Source organism: Oncorhynchus nerka, linkage group LG9b (genome assembly GCF_034236695.1).
Source record: "Oncorhynchus nerka isolate Pitt River linkage group LG9b, Oner_Uvic_2.0, whole genome shotgun sequence".
NCBI lineage: Eukaryota > Metazoa > Chordata > Actinopteri > Salmoniformes > Salmonidae > Oncorhynchus > Oncorhynchus nerka.
In genome coordinates, this window is record NC_088424.1 from 24414368 (window position 1) to 24432429 (window position 18062).

General features: G+C 44.8%; 1 protein-coding gene across 5 annotated transcripts in view; it reads left to right on the plus strand.

The window, feature by feature from the left end:
* The window catches only part of LOC115114488 (rho GTPase-activating protein 21-like), a 70394-nt gene that overhangs the window by 19731 nt on the left and 32601 nt on the right, over positions 1-18062 (plus strand). For 4 of the 5 annotated variants that reach the window (XM_029642757.2, XM_029642754.2, XM_029642756.2 and 1 more), the window contains exons 5-8: positions 9290-9382; positions 10144-10222; positions 10312-10366; positions 16349-18014. In XM_029642757.2, coding sequence (XP_029498617.1) covers positions 9290-9382; positions 10144-10222; positions 10312-10366; positions 16349-18014 — 1893 coding nt within the window. Of the gene's footprint in view, positions 1-9289; positions 9383-10143; positions 10223-10311; positions 10367-14553; positions 14995-16348; positions 18015-18062 lie in introns of those variants that run through there. The other variant, XM_029642758.2, reaches the window with a different exon arrangement.

Below are 18062 nucleotides of genomic sequence, written 5' to 3' on the forward strand. Positions count from 1 at the left end.
TATATTTTTTCACAACATCCTCCTCAAGAGTTATCATACTCCAAGACATCCACTCAGTATTGTTTTTCCTCAAGAATAGTGTTCAATACACATAGGTTGACAATAAATGTGGCTCAATTCAGTTGTTTCAGAGTCCCGCAATAAGAGCTACGATGCTAATGTTCTCTGTGTGTCACTGAGTAGACTGATACCCCATGTCATTGATCTACAATCCATAGGTAAGGCTGTACAGTGAAATAAGTATATCCACAATGCAATTCTAAAGTATAATACATCCAGTGTGATTTCAACATGTTTTTGTCAAATTAACAAATTGCTTTTTGTTGATTTTATATAACATTCCAACCTCGTTTAGCATGATCTATTCATTTATGGCATAATTCTCTCTACCATTTGTATTAGTTTGCGTCACTGTCATTGACATGCTTTTATTTTGAAGGCTAACCGCAAAGCCCACTATTGTGGCTAATTCTTATTGTGGTTAGCTTCACATAGATGAGTCCGACCACCATTAATCAAATAAGAACTGTCTTGTAAATTAGGGTCATTTTAGATGACACATAGCTATATAGTTAACTAGCTAACAACTATAGCTACTGCAAAAGATTGTCGTTTTGGGGGAAGAACATTGTTTGCATCCATGGGCTAGCTAGCTTTTTTTTTTATGACCAGCTCTGTAGGTGCGCGAGAACTTTACCAGCATCATAGCATACGTATCGATGAATCGTTGTGGCATGAAATACGAGTGATTGATTTCACTAATGTGTAATAACTACGTAAAAAATGTATGAAAGTGTTATATTATTTTGTAATGTGCCGTCATATTCAGGTTCTGATTGGTCAACAAGCTTATTTGGCATGTCAAATAGTGTTGTTTGACGTATCTTTCTTGACACGCAAAGACCCAAACGGCGTTCCATAGAAATCCTGGCTGAGAATGAAACGACTTAACAAATGAACAACAAAATAGCACAGCAAGTAAGTGAAAGAAAATAGGTTGTGATGATGTTTTACTGGTAATGGGGACATACGTAAATGCAAACAAAATTTGTTTGTGTGTGTAACCTTTTTTAATTAGGCAAGTCAGTTAAGAACAAATTCTTATTTACAATGACGGACTACCCAGGCCAAACCCGGTCGACGCTGGGCCAATTGTGTGCCGCCCTATGGGACTCCCAATCACGGCCGGATGTGATACAGCCTGGATTCAAACCAGGGACTGTAGTGACGCCTCTTGCACTGAGATGAGGTGCCTTAGACTGCTGCGAGTGTGTGTGCGTGTGTGTGTGTGTGTGTTAACTATTTAACTGTACTTTAATTTGTTTTTGTTATATCAGGTATCAGGTTTTTTTTTGGCAAGAGAAATATTGGTATCGGCCACATGTCATATCGGTGCATCACTAGTTTGAAGGCACAAACTCTGTCTTTCCACCATACCCAGAGAGCAAATAAAGTGCACAATAGGCCTACCGCTGGCCAAACGAATGGCTCAGGTGACCGTATCTGCAGTAACATAGCAGGCATAAAAGAAAGCTTCAGCAAAGTTGATATTGAGAAACGGTCAATGAATATGGCAGAGAGATGCTGTTTTTATGAGTGAGTTCATATTTATTCTACACTTTTTCCACCCAGCGCTACAACCAAGCACTGAATGAGTAGGAAAGTATATCTATAGGGTTGTGTTATTGTTAGTGGCTTGGGTCTTTTTTAATATTGAGGAATATTTCACTTTCTCTGTTCATAGAAGTAACAAATAGGCAGAAATAATGCGGTGCGACTTGAGTTTTGTCATCAGTTGGAAAACTGTCCCTTTTTTGGCAGTGTCAGCGTACCCTCAGTCTGCTGCGCACTCCCTCCACTGAGACTGACCATCAGATGCAGACACCATCAGCCCAGTAAAATATAAAGCTTATGATTTAAATGCTCACTCATCCGTGCCTCACAATTAATACAACAACGGATCTATTACCAGGTGTGATCATATAGCCAACCTCTATTTTTTTTTTTTTTTTTTACAAAAACAAACTATGCAACAGATTTTGTTATAGGCAGAACGCATCGGAGTAGGATTCTATTTCATTGACACGCACTACTGTACTCTACACAGACCGGTGCGGCATAAACAAACAGAGCTTCAGTAGGCCTATATGTAAATAGACTATTGCCATATATGGATCTGTGCCATTTACTTATACCTGGACTGTGTTTACAGCAGGAGATGCGTTTGTTTTGAGATCAAAGTGAGAGCTGCATGTAGCTACACGCACATTTTGTTCATATCCTTTGCCACTTGGTGAGTTATTAGCCCAGTTATAGATCATTTGTAGTCTGCAATAGGGGAGTGATTGCTTCCTTCAAGAGCACAACATATACATCCTTGAAAAGCAAGTCAGGTAAAGAGCTTTTTTTTGTCTTAAAGGGGTAATGTTGTAGTTTTAAGGCAGGCTTGAATAAGCTAAATAGCCAATAGGCATACTTTGTCCCATTCTCTGTAATAAAGTTATGGGAATAATAATGCATTTTCTATTTTGTGAAGTGGTTTCTTGCATCAAACACAACTTTTTCAGTCACCTCCTTGTCTGAAGGACAAGTAGTTACCAGGTTAATGTCAAGCTCTGCATGTAATGTGCAAGTTCCTCCTTTTATCTTCTATTTTTTTTATCCTCTCTGCTCTCCTCTGCTCCACTCTGTCCCTCAGGCATCCCTACCTCACTCCTGGGATTCTGCCTCTTCTCTGTCCAGTAAAGCAAGCCTTACACTTGTAATAAAAATGATAGCTGAAGCTTTTAAAGAGTTAACTAACTAAAAAAAAGTGTAATTTAGTTCGGGCTGATTTGATGTTAGCAATCTAAGTTAACATTACCTGACACTCTTGTCCCTGCTCCCCCTTTCTCTTTCGCTGCTCTGGCTGGAAATATTTCAATAAACTCAAACTTCTATAAATAAATCAGAAGTCGAAGACTGATAAATATAGCCATCTTGCTTGCACTTGATACAGTTCCAAACAAACTAGCTCGCTAACTTGCTAGACTAGTAACGTTAGTTAACCATGTTTCTATCAACAACATAGTTGTGGATATTGGATAGCTAATTGCCGTTACAATTGTGGCAGCAATATTATAGATCTAAATGACATTAGTAGAGTTTTTAGGTTATAGCTAGCTAATGTAGTTAAGTAGTTGGTTAGCTAACGTTAATCAAGCAAACAAACTGATGTACAGATCATCTATTTACCATTAAAAGCAAATGTGATTTACATAACTTTTTTGAAACTATGTTTGGTAGAAATGGGATGTTTTCTTTTTGTGGCGCCAATGATTCTGCCGTGGTGCAGCGCCACACGTAAATGAACGCAGAGGAAACACTGTTGGTAGTTTTTAAATCTACCTGCCACAGTGGCTGGTGGACTTTAAAAGTACATTTTATGCCCTGGTAGTGAAAACAACCTGTGATGCTCACAAACTGGCTTGGCTTGGCTGTGCTACCACTCAGGGGTGCAATTTCACAATTGCATTGTGATACATCTCCAGCACATCTAAAAACCAAAGTTGCGCCCCTGCTACCACTACAGGTTAACTATAAACAATGTTACTGCATTAAAAATCATGTAGCTCAGAGAGGGAGAGGGGCAGATCTTAAATCACTACTTTCAGTTTTGCATTCGTCTTGTGTGCTTGTTTGTTTGCATTCGTCTGTGTGCTTGTTTGTTTGCATTAGTCTGTGTGCTTGTTTGTTTGCATTAGTCTGTGTGCTTGTTTCAGTTTGTTTCTGATGTCACGTAGGTTACGTCTTCAATCTCTTTCATATTACAGTATAATGTATAGGTGGCATATAATATTCCCAGATATGTGAATGTGTGACTGTGTCTATGGAGACTAGTTTGCTGACTCTAGGTTATCCCAGGACTGCCATTGTGAATGAGAGGGAATCTCTTTGTTTACCATGTGGAGGCTGAAACAGGGCGAGTTCGACATTTTAGCCGAATTTAAAGGCGAGTCGAGACTGACTAACCTTGCATCATAAATAACTACTCTATATTATTTGTAGTTCAGTCACTCACAATTTACCCATGATACATTGCGGTTTTGATGCTCTCAAACACAGCCAAAGCCTTCATGTTGCATCATTGGAGTCTCCCGCCCCTGACTGACTGGTGGATAACACATGTCTCTGGTGCACCCTCTACTGGCTATTCCGTTTCATTTGACTTAATGCATTCCATGATTCCCTGCTGGGAACAACTTGAGATTGTTCTAATAAAAACCAGTATGAAGAGGAAATTAAATGAAAAGGACTGGGGTCAAGATGATTTACAAATGATTTACACTGTCTGGGACTGACTGAGCTCATGTTAGTGTTGGAAATAGTCTCATCAGCAGTCAATGAGTTACTGCTAGTATCAAATCACTTTATACTTTTATTATCAAGCAGTAGGGTTGTTATGGTATGCTGTGGTTCTACCACTTGCCACAAGAGGGAGCCTGGTAACACTGATGTTGTTGGGAGGTGAGGCTCTTGTTGCGTCATACATAACACATTCATATGTGATTGTGAGCAACAATAGGTTGTGTTTGTTTTAACACGCTGTCCAGGTGATGGTGGTGCAGGTATAGCATGCATAGCCTTGTCTTGCATAGCTCTTCTAAGAAAGGTTCAGTGGCTCAGCTCTAAGGTGAGGAAAATCAGATATGTGAACCTGTTATAACACCCACAGGGAGAAGGAGAGAGCAGTGAGTGGGTGCTCCGTGGCGTATCAAACACCCACTCCCATCTTTTTCAATCACTTTTTTCTCTCTCTCGCTCTCGTTCTCCCTATCAATCTCTTGCTTCTCTCAATCGCTATCAAACACATATCACTAATGTGTTTATTTTGTATTGAAAAACCTGTATGGCAAATGTTGCTGCCACCGTCAGTGCTTACCAATGATACTTCATGCTTACAATTTGAGTATGGTTACATGCACACAATAATATGATTATTGTGAATAGTCAGATTAATATAATAGTTCCCTTAAAGCGTTTACATGCTTTGCAAGAATAACGATTTCCCTAATAATTCTGTTTACATGGCCTTAGGGCTGTCCCCGACAAAAACAAAATATTGGTCGACCAAGAGTCATCTGTTCTTTTAGACCAATCGATTAGTCCAAATTGATTAAAACAGACACATCCTATGTGTTTTAATAAAATCAACTTTATGCACTGAGCTTGTCTGATGCTTTAAGCTCACTGTTTGATGAAATAATTAAGACACACAAATGACAAGAGGGAGTCCAAACGTAATTGATTTGATTGTACCTGGCAGGGCTTAGACTTGCTGTGCTTAAAAAAGAAAATGGCAGCGAGTGATGGTGTGACTAGCACCTGTTGTCTCGCTCTCCTCCCTGCTGCCGTGACCACCCCAGAACATCAAGTGTTTTTCGCGCTGTCAGTGTTGCTGAAGCTGCATCATAATTACAGGCATTTCTGACTGAAAAGTTGTTACCGAAGTGTACCTCATTAGTTTAGGAATAACATTCCCTATTCCCTGAAATACAACATATCATACTCGCATCAATAAATTGGTTATAACAAACTCTGGACACCATAACAGGAAAATGGATGCAGAGGGTGTGACCAAACTAAAAACTGAGGAATATTTACTGGTTGCTCAGGAGGTAAAGAGAAAGTCCGATGTGTGAAATCAGTTTGACTAGTTGTGAAAAATACTGGAGCTCAAGAAAGTTGCTTCCATCTGGCCACTCTACCACAAAAGCCTGATTTTGGGGGAGTCTTGCAAAGATGGTTGTCCTTCTGGAAGGTTCTCTCATCTCCACAGAGGAACTCTGGAGATCTGTCAGAATGACCATCAGGTTCAAAGGGTCTGAATACTTTCCGAATGAGCTGTAGATAAGTGTGCCTTTCCAAATAATGTCCAATTGAATTTACCGCAGGTGGACTCCAATCAGGTTGTAGAAACATCTTAAGGATGATCAATGGAAACAAGATGCACCTGAACTCAATTTCATTTAAAAATATTTCTAAAAACCCTGTTTTCACTTTGTCCTTTATGGGGTATTGTGTGTAGATTGATGAGGGGAATAAAACATTTAAAACATTTTAGAATAAGGCTGTAACATAACAAAATGCGGGAAAAGGGAAGGGATCTATATACTTTCCGAATGCACTAAATAGTATTTAAATCTAGGCTTAAGTTAAGGTAGTAAGACTAAACAGGATACGCTCTTAGACTTACAGCTCGAAGGCAGCTATACTAAGACTACTAATGATAATGTAATAATAATGATAATGAGATCACGAAAAAGGAAGGTTATTATCATATGATTTTACAGAAAATCTGGAACAGTGTAAACACTAAATAAATGATAAAGGAGAGGCTGTTCTAACAAAGTTTTTAAAAAGTGTGAAGCCTTTTATTACAGCGTAGCAAAGATTGAAAACAGACGAATTTGTGAAGTTGTTTATCCGACATGTAGTTGCATGTGGCTTGGTGCTCACGGAATCAGTAGACTGTTAAACAAACCGGCAACAGAAGCAGGACATGCTGTATTTCTGTAGATATACAGTAAATGGATTATTCATAAAGCCATTCACATTAAGCAGTTAGGCTATTGATTATAGACCTAATAAAATGAGTTTCTTAGACAATTAAGTCAAGGGCTGTTTTCTCGTCTCCTAACTCCACCGCTGCCATATTGTTCTCAACACCAATATGCTGGTTAACTTTGCTATTATTCACATAGCAACATGGTCTAGTAAAAGGTGCCAATTCAGCAGCGCCCTGATGTTTCATAACCGCGGACAGCGACCATTATCGCGGGATAAATAATATTTGTTATAAAATATAATTTTTATTATGGTTGCACCTGTTCCTATGTAATATAACCATTTTCAGTAGTGAATGTCTTTTTTGAATGTGTTTTTATTGAATATTATAACATACAATCTACTTGCAGTGAAGCCGCTCAACATTTCCATCACATTAGTCATCTAACAGACTCCCATCCAGAGAGACACACAGAAGCAACCAGAGTCAACGTCCTGCCCCCCCCCACACACACACACACGGTCGAAAACAGGGACCTGAACCAGAGAACTATCACCCCCCGACTAAGCTCCAAGAGCACCCCACCCCCACAATTCCCCTAGAGCTGCCCCTCAACCATCTGACACCGCCCCCAAGCCCCCGCCCCCAAATGCATCAACAAAATTAAAAAGGGAAAGAAAGCATCCATGCAAAAAAAACAAAAGACAACAAGAGTCATAACAGCAAGGCCAACTGAATATGTTTGAGTGCATGTATGGCACTATTTATGTGTGTGTGTGTCCGGGTATGTACACGTGTGTGCATTTGAATCAGTGTTTGCGTGTATGCATGTGTAGAAACACCTGTGCTGTATCAGCCTCAGGCAAACGGGTATTAGCTGTAACAACACTGTCCCTCGGTGTCATTCAAACTTACGTTTGTTTTGTTTTAGCACGTCTTAGTCATGGACTGTGCCACCCCTATGGCCTCCACAATGGATTAGTCCACTCAGAAAGCCGCAAATCAGGCTGGTGTCTTGTAGGCTACACCATGAATTTTTTTTGTTGTTGTTGTTTCTGGTCAACTAAAGAAATATCGGTCGACCAACAGCCGATCGACCAAACAATCGACCAGTCGACTATTTATTTCACCTTTATTTAACCAGGTAGGCTAGTTGAGAACAAGTTCTCATTTACAACTGCAACCTGGCAGTTGTACTAAATGGGATCAGCCCTACGTGACCACATATGAAATCAGGCTACATGATGGGACTTTGATAAATGCAGAAATTCGGCTATCAAAATAAATGTTTTATCACAGTGACCATGTTCTCTTTATGGAGCATATTTGATTCTGAGTTCGGACATAAAGTTTGTATGTGAAATATTGTCAGTTTTTCCAAACTCATGCTAGCACATGCACATATCAGATACCCATCTATAACTCGAAGACGTTTACATGTCCTAATATTTTTTTTTTAATACTCAGAAAACCAGGTGTTTTAATCGGCGTATGTTTACTTTGAGTATGACTGTATGTCGATTTAAGATAAGGAGAGTAGTGTGTTTACATGACTAATGCCGTACTCTGCCATAACCATTCGGGGCGGCAGGGTAGCCTAGTGGTTAGAGCGTTGGACTAGTAACCGAAAGGTTGCAAGTTCGAATCCCCGAGCTGACAAGGTACAAATCTGTCGTTCTGCCCCTGAACAGGCAGTTAACCCACTGTTCCTAGGCCGTCATTGAAAATAAGAATTTGTTCTTAACTGACTTGCATAAATAAATAAAACCAGTTTAATATCAAATGTACTCACTGAGACTTCCACATAAGATACAACATTCCTATTCAATGATAATTTACCAATTTACACAGTGATAAGTAGTTGGACAGAGCTTTGTGTCTAGTGAGCCTGGAGCTGTGTTTGTTTATTGGGAAGGAGTGGGAGTTGTGCAGCTGAGCTCACTCTCTGTCTGCTCTCCCTCCCTCTTACTCCCTCGCTCTCCTTTGCTTTCCTCTCCTATGCAGCTGCTAGGAGACGGGGTAAGAATGAGCAAACAGGTTCTCCAACTAAACTCAGATGTATTCATTTCCCTTCCCCAAATCCCCACCAGCTCACCCACCATACTAGGAGGCTTTTCCCCGTTGAATTCCTTCATTATCATTCTCATTTAGTCTTGTTGTATTAGGAACAGCCAATGTGACACACAGAGAAACCAAACCACTCTGTTATTCTGCTGTCACTGCTTTAATTCACATGCTTCTGAATGTTGTGTCAGTTCCTCCTGATCTATTGCTCTATATATCACTTTCTCTGTATCATCCTGTTGCTCTTGCTCACACTCACTCTTTCTCCCCTTAGTAAATGTCTACAATTTAGGGTTGTGTCTGGTAGCTGTTCATGGGGTGTCTTGTTGGGCTGGCTGCTTCACATTGAGTGCGTCTCAGTCTGGGTGGTGTTTAACTGAGAGTTGTGGGTGGGTGGTGCATTCTAGTTTGGGTCCTCTGCTCTTAGTGTATTGTAGGTCTGCTGAGGTCAACAATGTGTCTTTCTAAAGGGAAATTAATCTGACTACTACCCTTCTAGACACTTCATGGTAACATCCTATTGTACCTAATCTGGGCAGATATGTAGTATGACTGGGATTATTCATTTAATGACTACTGTGTCACTGTTATGAGCAGATCTGGTATGTCACCACCATGTGACCTCCAGAGGAATGTGTTTAATGGTTGCTGATGATGACACTTTGTCTTTGTTGTCAGGGAGACAACGGAACAGGCTGGAGCCAATGGACACCATCTTTGTGAAGCAAGTGAAGGAGGGAGGTCCTGCCAACGAAGCTGGACTCTGCACAGGTAACTGATTAACGGCAACGCACTGAAATTGTACCTTCCTATGTTCTCTGGTTTCTGTCTTTATCATTGCTAGGTGACGTCATAGAAGTAATTATATTATAGAATCAATATATTAAAGCAATTTTGTGAGTTTTGGAAAAATAATATCAACTTGACTGTATTCCCCTACAATACAGCAGGACTACAATTCTTATGGTGCACTATTGGACATAGTGTTGGTCCAATCCCATAGATCTGAAAATCATGATTTCAGTCCACCCTATGCTGGGCAGTTTGCTCAGAGATTCTCAGTAGTTTGCTCAGAGATTCTCAGTAGTTTTCTCAGAGATTCTCAGTAGTTTGCTCAGAGATTCTCAGTAGTTTGCTCAGAGATTCTCAGTAGTTTTCTCAGAGATTCTCAGTAGTTTGCTCAGAGATTCTCATTAGTTTGCTCAGAGATCCTCAGTAGTTTGCTCAGAGATCCTCAGTAGTCTTCTCAGATTTTTTCATTAGTTTTCTGTTTGTGGAGTTGTTAGTAGAGGCAGACAGCTCAGCTTCCTCAGGCACTGAATTATAGTAAACACACATCAGATGACTGATCAGTTTCCTTTTCTCATTCCCCTCTGACTGTCAGCCTAGTTGGGAAGCTGCCTCTTACTAAGGGACTACTACCCTACAACAACCTCTCTTCAAAGACACCCATACACCTGCCATTAATGCTGTGTCACTCACATATTACCAGTCTAACTTCTAACCCTCTCTCTCCTTCTAATTGTCAACAGGAGACAGGATAGTAAAGGTGAATGGAGCGAGTATCATTGGGAAAACCTACTCTCAGGTCATAGCCTTGATCCAAAACAGGTGAGGGCTCTTTTATTGTTCTCAGTGACTGATTTCCCGCTTGTCTTTTGTTATTGTTGACCTTTTATGTCTTTTTGTTTCTATTACAGTGATGCCTTTCTTGACCTCTGTGTTATGCCAAAAGATGAAGACATACTGCAGCTGGTAAGTTTGTAAAGATCATTACTGCAGTGATTTAGTCTCTTCCTATATTTAGCCACTGTAAAACAGAAGTTCTTCTGTCTGCGTCTCTTTCCACTTCTAAATCATCAACTCAGTCGCTATTGTTGTGATCAAGCATTCGATCAGTGAAGCAGTTCTAGTTTCTCTGTGAAGGGTGTATGTGGGGAGACTAGTCCTGCTCCAGAGGGGACGGGCAGTACCCTGATGAACCCCCCCCCAGAGTGCTCTATCTGGGCCTCATAACCAGGCCACCACAGCCTGTCCTCTCCACTGACTGCTGCTGGAGCTCCAAGTGCAGCTAATGCTTCTCTGCTGCAGGGCTGACCTCATTCTGGGAGCTGGAAGGGTCACTTTGAGAAATAAACACTCTCACACACTTCATAAACTCACACACTTCATAAACTCACACACTTCATAAACTGTCACACACTTCATAAACTGTCACACACTTCATAAACTCACACACTTCATAAACTGTCACACACTTCATAAACTGTCACACACTTCATAAACTCACACACTTCATAAACTCTCACACACTTCATAAACAAACAAACACACCACACAAACACGCACGCAGAAACTCTTAAGTCTCGACTTTTGACATGGAGAAGAGTTGCATGTTAGTAGGTCTGAGGCAAGATGATTTTTTTGTACTCAAGGGAGAAATGATTTAGAATCTAGGCAGCTGGGTACTGGCATAAATGCATATGTAAACTAAAGCATGCTACAGACTCCCTGCCGGTTTCTGTTTCTCGCCCACTATGTCCTTACGCAACAGGGATCAGCATCAGACATGCTCTCCAGAGCATGTGACAGGCAGTACTCCAGGTTTGCGCCTTCACAGCCAATCACCCACAGCCAAGAGTTGATCGTTACCTTTTGGAAAAATGTTGTGCACAAATGTTTTTCCTCTTGCAAATAATCACGTTGTATGAAAGCATTTTCAGACATTCGTCTTCTGCCTGATCAACACATTTTGCCATGCGGCTGAGAGAAAATTAGCAGTTTAATTTCCTGTAATAAAAAAGAAAAAAAGAATAGCAATAATTGTTTTATTGCAGCAGACGTGAATTAGTAGAGGCGGTGCAACGCTGCTAAATGCATATAGGGGAAACACTGGCACTCGTAAAGTATTGACTATCTCTAAACTTTTGTTATCTCTCTCGCATGGGTGAGATCAAAATAATAAGTCAAATATAGGACATTTTGGAGAAAGGAAAGAATGCCGTTCCTTACTAATTGTGTACTCCACACGCACTAATAAAAGTTGTTCATCGTAATGCATACCATCTGTCTTAGTACAGTTCTATTCAGAGAGGTTGGCTGTGTCAACACAGGTTCCACCCTTTTGCACCACACTAGCTGACCTGTCACACCTAGCCTGTTGTCAACTGTAGCACAAACTGTCCCCATCAGCTTAATGACTCCAACTCCCTATTGTCTAACAGCTGAGCCTATTAACATTGTGTTGGAATGTTTACCTTACCAAAGGCTCTGTGGCCACTCATTGACACATGCTCCCCGTCGCACAGAATAGCTAGAGAGAGGTTACAAAGGAATTGGCCATGGAGGCATTGCTGCGTGAAATCGGTGTCCGGTATAAATAGTTGAGCAGAGAGCCTAAGAGGTTCAGCTTGCCTTCTGCTGACATTTCATTTTTAGATTAGCACAGGGGGCAGGCAGAGATGGGCTGATGTCAAATGGAGCTCAATTGATGCCGGAATAGCAGGGACATTTAGGTTGTAGGATGCATTCTCAAATTTGCACATCTGAAACGGAGAAAAACAACATCTACTGAGGTTGTGGGAGTTTAGTGCTCTTGGCAGCCAGTTCATTCTCTTCACCTCCCTCCCTCCATCTCTCTCCGTCTCTCTCTCCTCCCACAGACTAGTCTTGCATGTCTCTGTACTGTAGCAGTGAATTGAGTGCGGTTGAAGGAAGCCCACATGACGTTACGTCTTCAAAGTAACGTGCCTGTGCTTCCACTCTCATCATTAACTTTTCATGCACAATAGCTACTGGCAACTAGAGGTGCCCGATAAGCATTCTGCTGCAGGTTCAGTAGGAAGGTAAACTCAGTGCGCTGTGCTGCTACATATCTGTGTGTAATGAGTATATGTTTATAAGTAACAGAAAGAGGAGTACTCGCATAGCAGTATTGTCATTTAAATAAACACTGTGGAATCATCTTATTAAGAGCCTTCATTGTCTCCCTTACTCCTCAAGTCTCACTGTTACACTGGGTAACTGTCCTGTTAAGATATTTCACAGAAGCCTGAATTAAAACAAAGCAAGCTTCAGTACCTGAGCCCCTCAAGCTGGCATACATCATCATAGAAGAGTAGAGCCTGTAAACATCTACCTATTCCCTCTGCTTCCTCTCCCTACCCTCCTCTTTCCTTCTCTCCCTCCCTATTGGCTCAGCCACCTCTCTCTCTCCCTTCTCTTTTCCCATCCCCCACTTCTCTACTCTCTCCCTCTCTCCTCCCCTTCACTGGGCTGTTTTGCACATCTGTTGCTTTAGCTAGCGGCCGCTGGTCCACAGTGCTAGGATAGCTGGGTGTATGAAAAGGCAAGCCACTGCTGAGGCAGAGTATCACGCTAGTGATGCAGCTGTGCCTGGGTTGGAGGATTAACATCGCGGCTCGCAGGGTGGCTGACATTATTAACTAGAGGAGGAGGAGAGAGACTCCAGTACACACACAGAAAACCAGCTACAGCGGAACACTTCAACAGCAGTAAAATCAGTGGCTTAGTAAGATCGAGACGCTGAGTGAGGGAGTGGGATGGAAGATCCTCAAACCAGCTGTAGTCAGCTGACAGCCCCTTAGTTGTGAACAGGTTGATGCTGCTGAGAAGGAGGGAGAGCAGAAGAGGATGGGAAGCAGTATCATCTGAGCTGAATGTAGAATCCAGCAGCTGCTTCCGTCATGTGAGCGATACCAGATAGAGTGGATGGAGAGTGTGAGTGATACCAGATAGAGTGGAGGCAGGGATGGAGAGTGTGAGCGATACCGGAGAGTGTGAGCGATACCAGAGAGTGGAGGCAGGGATGGAGAGTGTGAGCGATACCAGAGAGTGGAGGCAGGGATGGAGAGTGTGAGCGATACCAGAGAGTGGAGGCAGGGATGGAGAGTGTGAGCGATACCAGAGAGTGGAGGCAGGGATGGAGAGTGTGAGCGATACCAGAGAGTGGAGGCAGGGATGGAGAGTGTGATGCCAGGAGTGGAGGCAGGGATGGAGAGTGTGAGCGATACCAGATGGAGGCAGGGATGGAGAGTGTGAGCGTGGATGGATGCAGGGATGGAGAGTGTGAGCGATACCAGAGAGTGGAGGCAGGGATGGAGAGTGTGAGCGATACCAGGCAGCAGCTCATCCACTAAGTGCTGTAACCTGGCTGCTGCAATCGGCTGGAGGGAGCAACAGCGAGATGGAGAGCTCGGTGTTGTCGGAGGCAGCAGGCTACCTCTGCTCCTGCCACCTACACCTCGCCCAGGTCAGACTGGCACACGCAGCTGGCATCGCTAATTTGACAGTCCTGCCACGGCCAACGTCCGTTCCCCGTTTTCGCTTTCCCTCGATGTGACTGCAGCTCTGATGGATTTTTAGTGCTTTGACTCCAGGGCCCCGGCATCAGTGATCAAGACTACCACTGTTCTCTTTTCTTTTTTATAGTGTGTGTGATTTGCTGCTAGCCGTTTCCCTATTCTTCTTCTCCTCTCACTGCTCTCGTTTTCTCCTGCTGTAACGGTAGCCTTTTTTACGGAGACCACTGATCTGGTAAGCTAGCTGCAGCAGGGATGATGACAACCACTTGACCACACATGTTGATGTTGTGTTCCCCCTGTCTAATTTTCTCTTTGTAATGCATGTTTTTGTTTGAGAATGGGTTGAGGTAATGTACTGTAATGTTCTCACTTAGCTGCTTTGCTAGTTAGTAGTGTAATTCATTCGATTGCCATGTTAGCAGGCTAATTCCAGGCTACTTCTGAAATGGAAAGCTATTCCCTATTTAGTGCACTAGTTTTGGTCCGCATATAGGGAATAGGTTTCTATGGCTTTGGTCAAAGTAGTGCACTACATTGGGAATAGGGTGCCATTTCAGACGCAGACATTGATAAAGGCCCTTGACCCGTGAACTCTCCACTAGTGCCCTATTGGTGAAGGGAGGGTCTAGTGATTGCCTGTAAAACACTGATTGTGGATACAGTTGAGGCTTACGTAACAATCGTAATACAATGCAGGTGCTGGGGTTTAAAGTCCACCTGATTCTGATGTGTCACATTTTGTGCTTGCTAGTTGCAAGACAAACAGAGAAAAGTAATATGGAAAGGCATTTGACAAATGGACGAAGGCTGCACAGCCAGCTATACGGAATCTACCATTGATGGAATCTATGTGTGTGATCATCGTTGTCTGCTGGCGTTTCGCTGGAAGGAGTGTTGAGGTATCATTGCTGGAGTGTTGACAATCTGCCTGGGAGTATGATAACAGAGGTTAAGTTTAGCGCTGTGAGGACAGTTGTGGGTTCTGGGCGTCTTCCGCCCCCCTCTATCTCTGTGAGTCTCAGGTCTCGTTCTAACAGTGCCAGTGCTGTCAGCCAGAAGGTGGGTAAAACCAAACAGATAGGCTACCTTCCTGTATATCACTGTTTGGTCTTGCATGCCAGTCTTGTCTCTTTCCTTCTTTCTTACAACACATCTGTTGCTTCTTCTCCACTCTATTCAATCACAGATCACCTGACTAGCTATGCCTGCTGGCTGGCTGGCTACTCAGTAGTGTTTCTGTTTGCTCTTTCATATCTTGTATAACAGAAATCAGTGGGGGAAAAGTTCCCGAAAAACATTTCCATCATTGGATAATTTGCTCATGTTGCGGCAGCACAGCATGCTCTCGTTGCATAGTGAACAGTTAGCTAGTTCTCTGGGTACAGTTATCTAAATATGGAGAGAGCAGATGAACAGTACCCAGAGAACTAGCTATCTAAATATGGAGAGAGCAGATGAACAGTACCCAGAGAACTAGTTATCTAAATATGGAGAGAGCAGATGAACACCAATGACTCTCCTGACCTGCTAACCGCCTCCGCACTCACACTACAACATTCTGCTCCCTGCCTACCCACACACACAGCAGCTATCATTAGTAAATGTTCACTGCTCCAGTTCTTTACCAGATGTATTAGAAATGCAATGTTGAATATTACACACATTGCTGATTCCATTTTGCTCCTGTTCGCCCTATATTTTCAGGTCTGAAGAGTCTAGATAGATCGAGGCAGTGTAGAGTAGCGCTTCCACCATATTGCTTCCACCCTACAAATATGCCAACTTTGAAGGCTTAGGGCCAAGGGGAAGGGTTAGGGCCAAGGGGAAGGGTTAGGGCCCAGGGGAAGGGTTAGGGCCAAGGGGAAGGGTTAGGGCCAAGGGGAAGGGTTAGGGCCAAGGGGAAGGGTTAGGGCCCAGGGGAAGGGTTAGGGCCCAGGGGAAGGGTTTGTGCCAAGGGGAAGGGTTTGTGCCAAGGGGAAGGGTTTGTGCCAAGGGGAAGGGTTTGTGCCAAGGGGAAGGGTTAGGGGGTTAGGGCGGGTTAGGGCCCAGGGGAAGAAGGGGAAGGGTTAGGGCCCAGGGGGTTTGTGCCAAGGGTTAGGGCCCAGGGGAAGGGTTTGTGCCAAGGGGAAGGGTTAGGGCCAAGGGGAAGGGTTAGGGCCAAGGGGAAGGGTTAGGGCCAAGGGGAAGGGTTAGGGCCCAGGGGAAGGGTTAGGGCCCAGGGGAAGGGTTAGGGCCCAGGGGAAGGGTTAGGGGGTTTGGGGAAGGGTTTGTGCCAAGGGGAAGGGTTTGTGCCAAGGGGAAGGGTTAGGGGGAAGGGTTAGGGCCAAGGGCCAGGGGAAAGAAGTGGTAGGGAGTGAATTGGGACCAGTGGACACTGTTATTGTATCTTACCCTCTCATCTTTCTCTCGCCAGGCCTATTCCCAGGATGCGTACCTCCGAAGCCGCAGTACTTACAGTGGAAACGCCCATCACATCCCCGAGCCGCCCCCCATATGTTACCCTCGTGTAGACTGTAAGCCCCCAGGGATGGCCCAGGCTACAGAGACCCCCTCCCCAGTTGGAGTGGGGGTACAGGGAGCATGCCGGGGGGCAACACCACCAGACACGGGGTACCGCATGGAGATTCCCGTGCCCCCCTCCCCTCCTCCTGCACACCCGTACCCCAAATCCCAGACCGCGGCGTGCATGCGCAACGACAGCGTGAGGACTGTGGTAGTTCCTCCAGAGCTGGGCCGTATAGGACCAGCACACAGAATAGACTATAGCCTGGTAGGGTCCCCTGACCCTGGCCTCATCAGAGTGCGTCCTGGGTCTGTGTCCCACTACCCCCTGCCACGGAAAACAGACATCTACCCCTCTGGGGCGAGCCTCTTCAATTACAGTGCCCCGCTACACCAGTACTCCCCCAACCCTGTCTCTCACCAAAACATAGACTGGCGGACGTACCAGACCTACAGGGAGTACATCGATAACAAGAGTATACACGCCTATGGCAGCCAGACCATCCAGGAGAGACTAGAATGCCTGCGAGCCGCCAGCCAGAACACCTTCAACTCCTCCCACCACATCCCCCGGAGTGGCTGGGGCCCCAACCCTAAGGGTCTCCGGCGCAGGAGCACCTCCCACGACCGCGCCTACCATGGACCTCCGCCCCCCTTCCACCACATGCCCCCCCGCAGCTCTTCCCAGGACCGTATGAGTATGGCGGAGCGGGGGGTCCACCCCAGGAACTGGCCTCCTCGTAGTGTGTCCCAGGATGGGTTAACACACAAGGCCCGGGCTCGCTCCTCTGACTGTGACTCTGTGGAGCTGGGCCGGCCCATGGTGGATAGACGGGGCTACACTAGCAGGCTGGACCAGGGTACACGCCCCAGCAGGCAGAGCCTCTCCAAACAGGCTGTCCATCACCGACCCCCTGCAGGGTACGGTAGGGACAGCCTCCGGGGAACGCCAATGCCCGACCCTACCCTCTATGCTAAAGGACCAGAGCAGCTCCAGCACCAGCCTCACGGCGTTCCTAATATGACCCAAGACAGACCCTCTCACCTGGGGAAGATTATCAGCTTGGAGCCCTCCCCAACCGACCAAAGAGCTGGGGTCAAAGATGTGAACCATGTGATCCAGAGCAGGGGGCGGGCGGAGACCATGCAGCCGGCAGGGGAGGTGCCAGGGAGAGAGGTGGCAGCGGTGGTGGGCCATAGGTCCTCGTCCTTATCCGCCTCCCATCAGAGACCACAGAGGCTTGGGATTCTCAAAACCTCCCACCACCACCCACCTCGCACAGAGCCCCAGGTCCAGGTGAACGGTCGCGGCCCTTCGGCCTCAGAATTGGGCGTAGTCCTCAGGGAAAAGCCTCCTGGGTCGGTGAAGAACCCCAGCCCCCTGCGCCACCCTTCCTACATCCTGGCGGTGAACGAGGAGGACGGTTCGGAGCCAGCAGCGGACTCGGTGTGCTGGCTACCCAACGATGCGCGGCGGGAGATGCACATGCGGCGGCTGAGCAAGAAGCAGGAGAAGGACCAGACCTCATGCTCCTCCAGCAACCTGGAAGAGTCCCTCGACTCAATCCCCTTTATCGGTAAGAGGCTGAACACTAACTTCACAGTTGCGTCCAAAATTGCTTCCT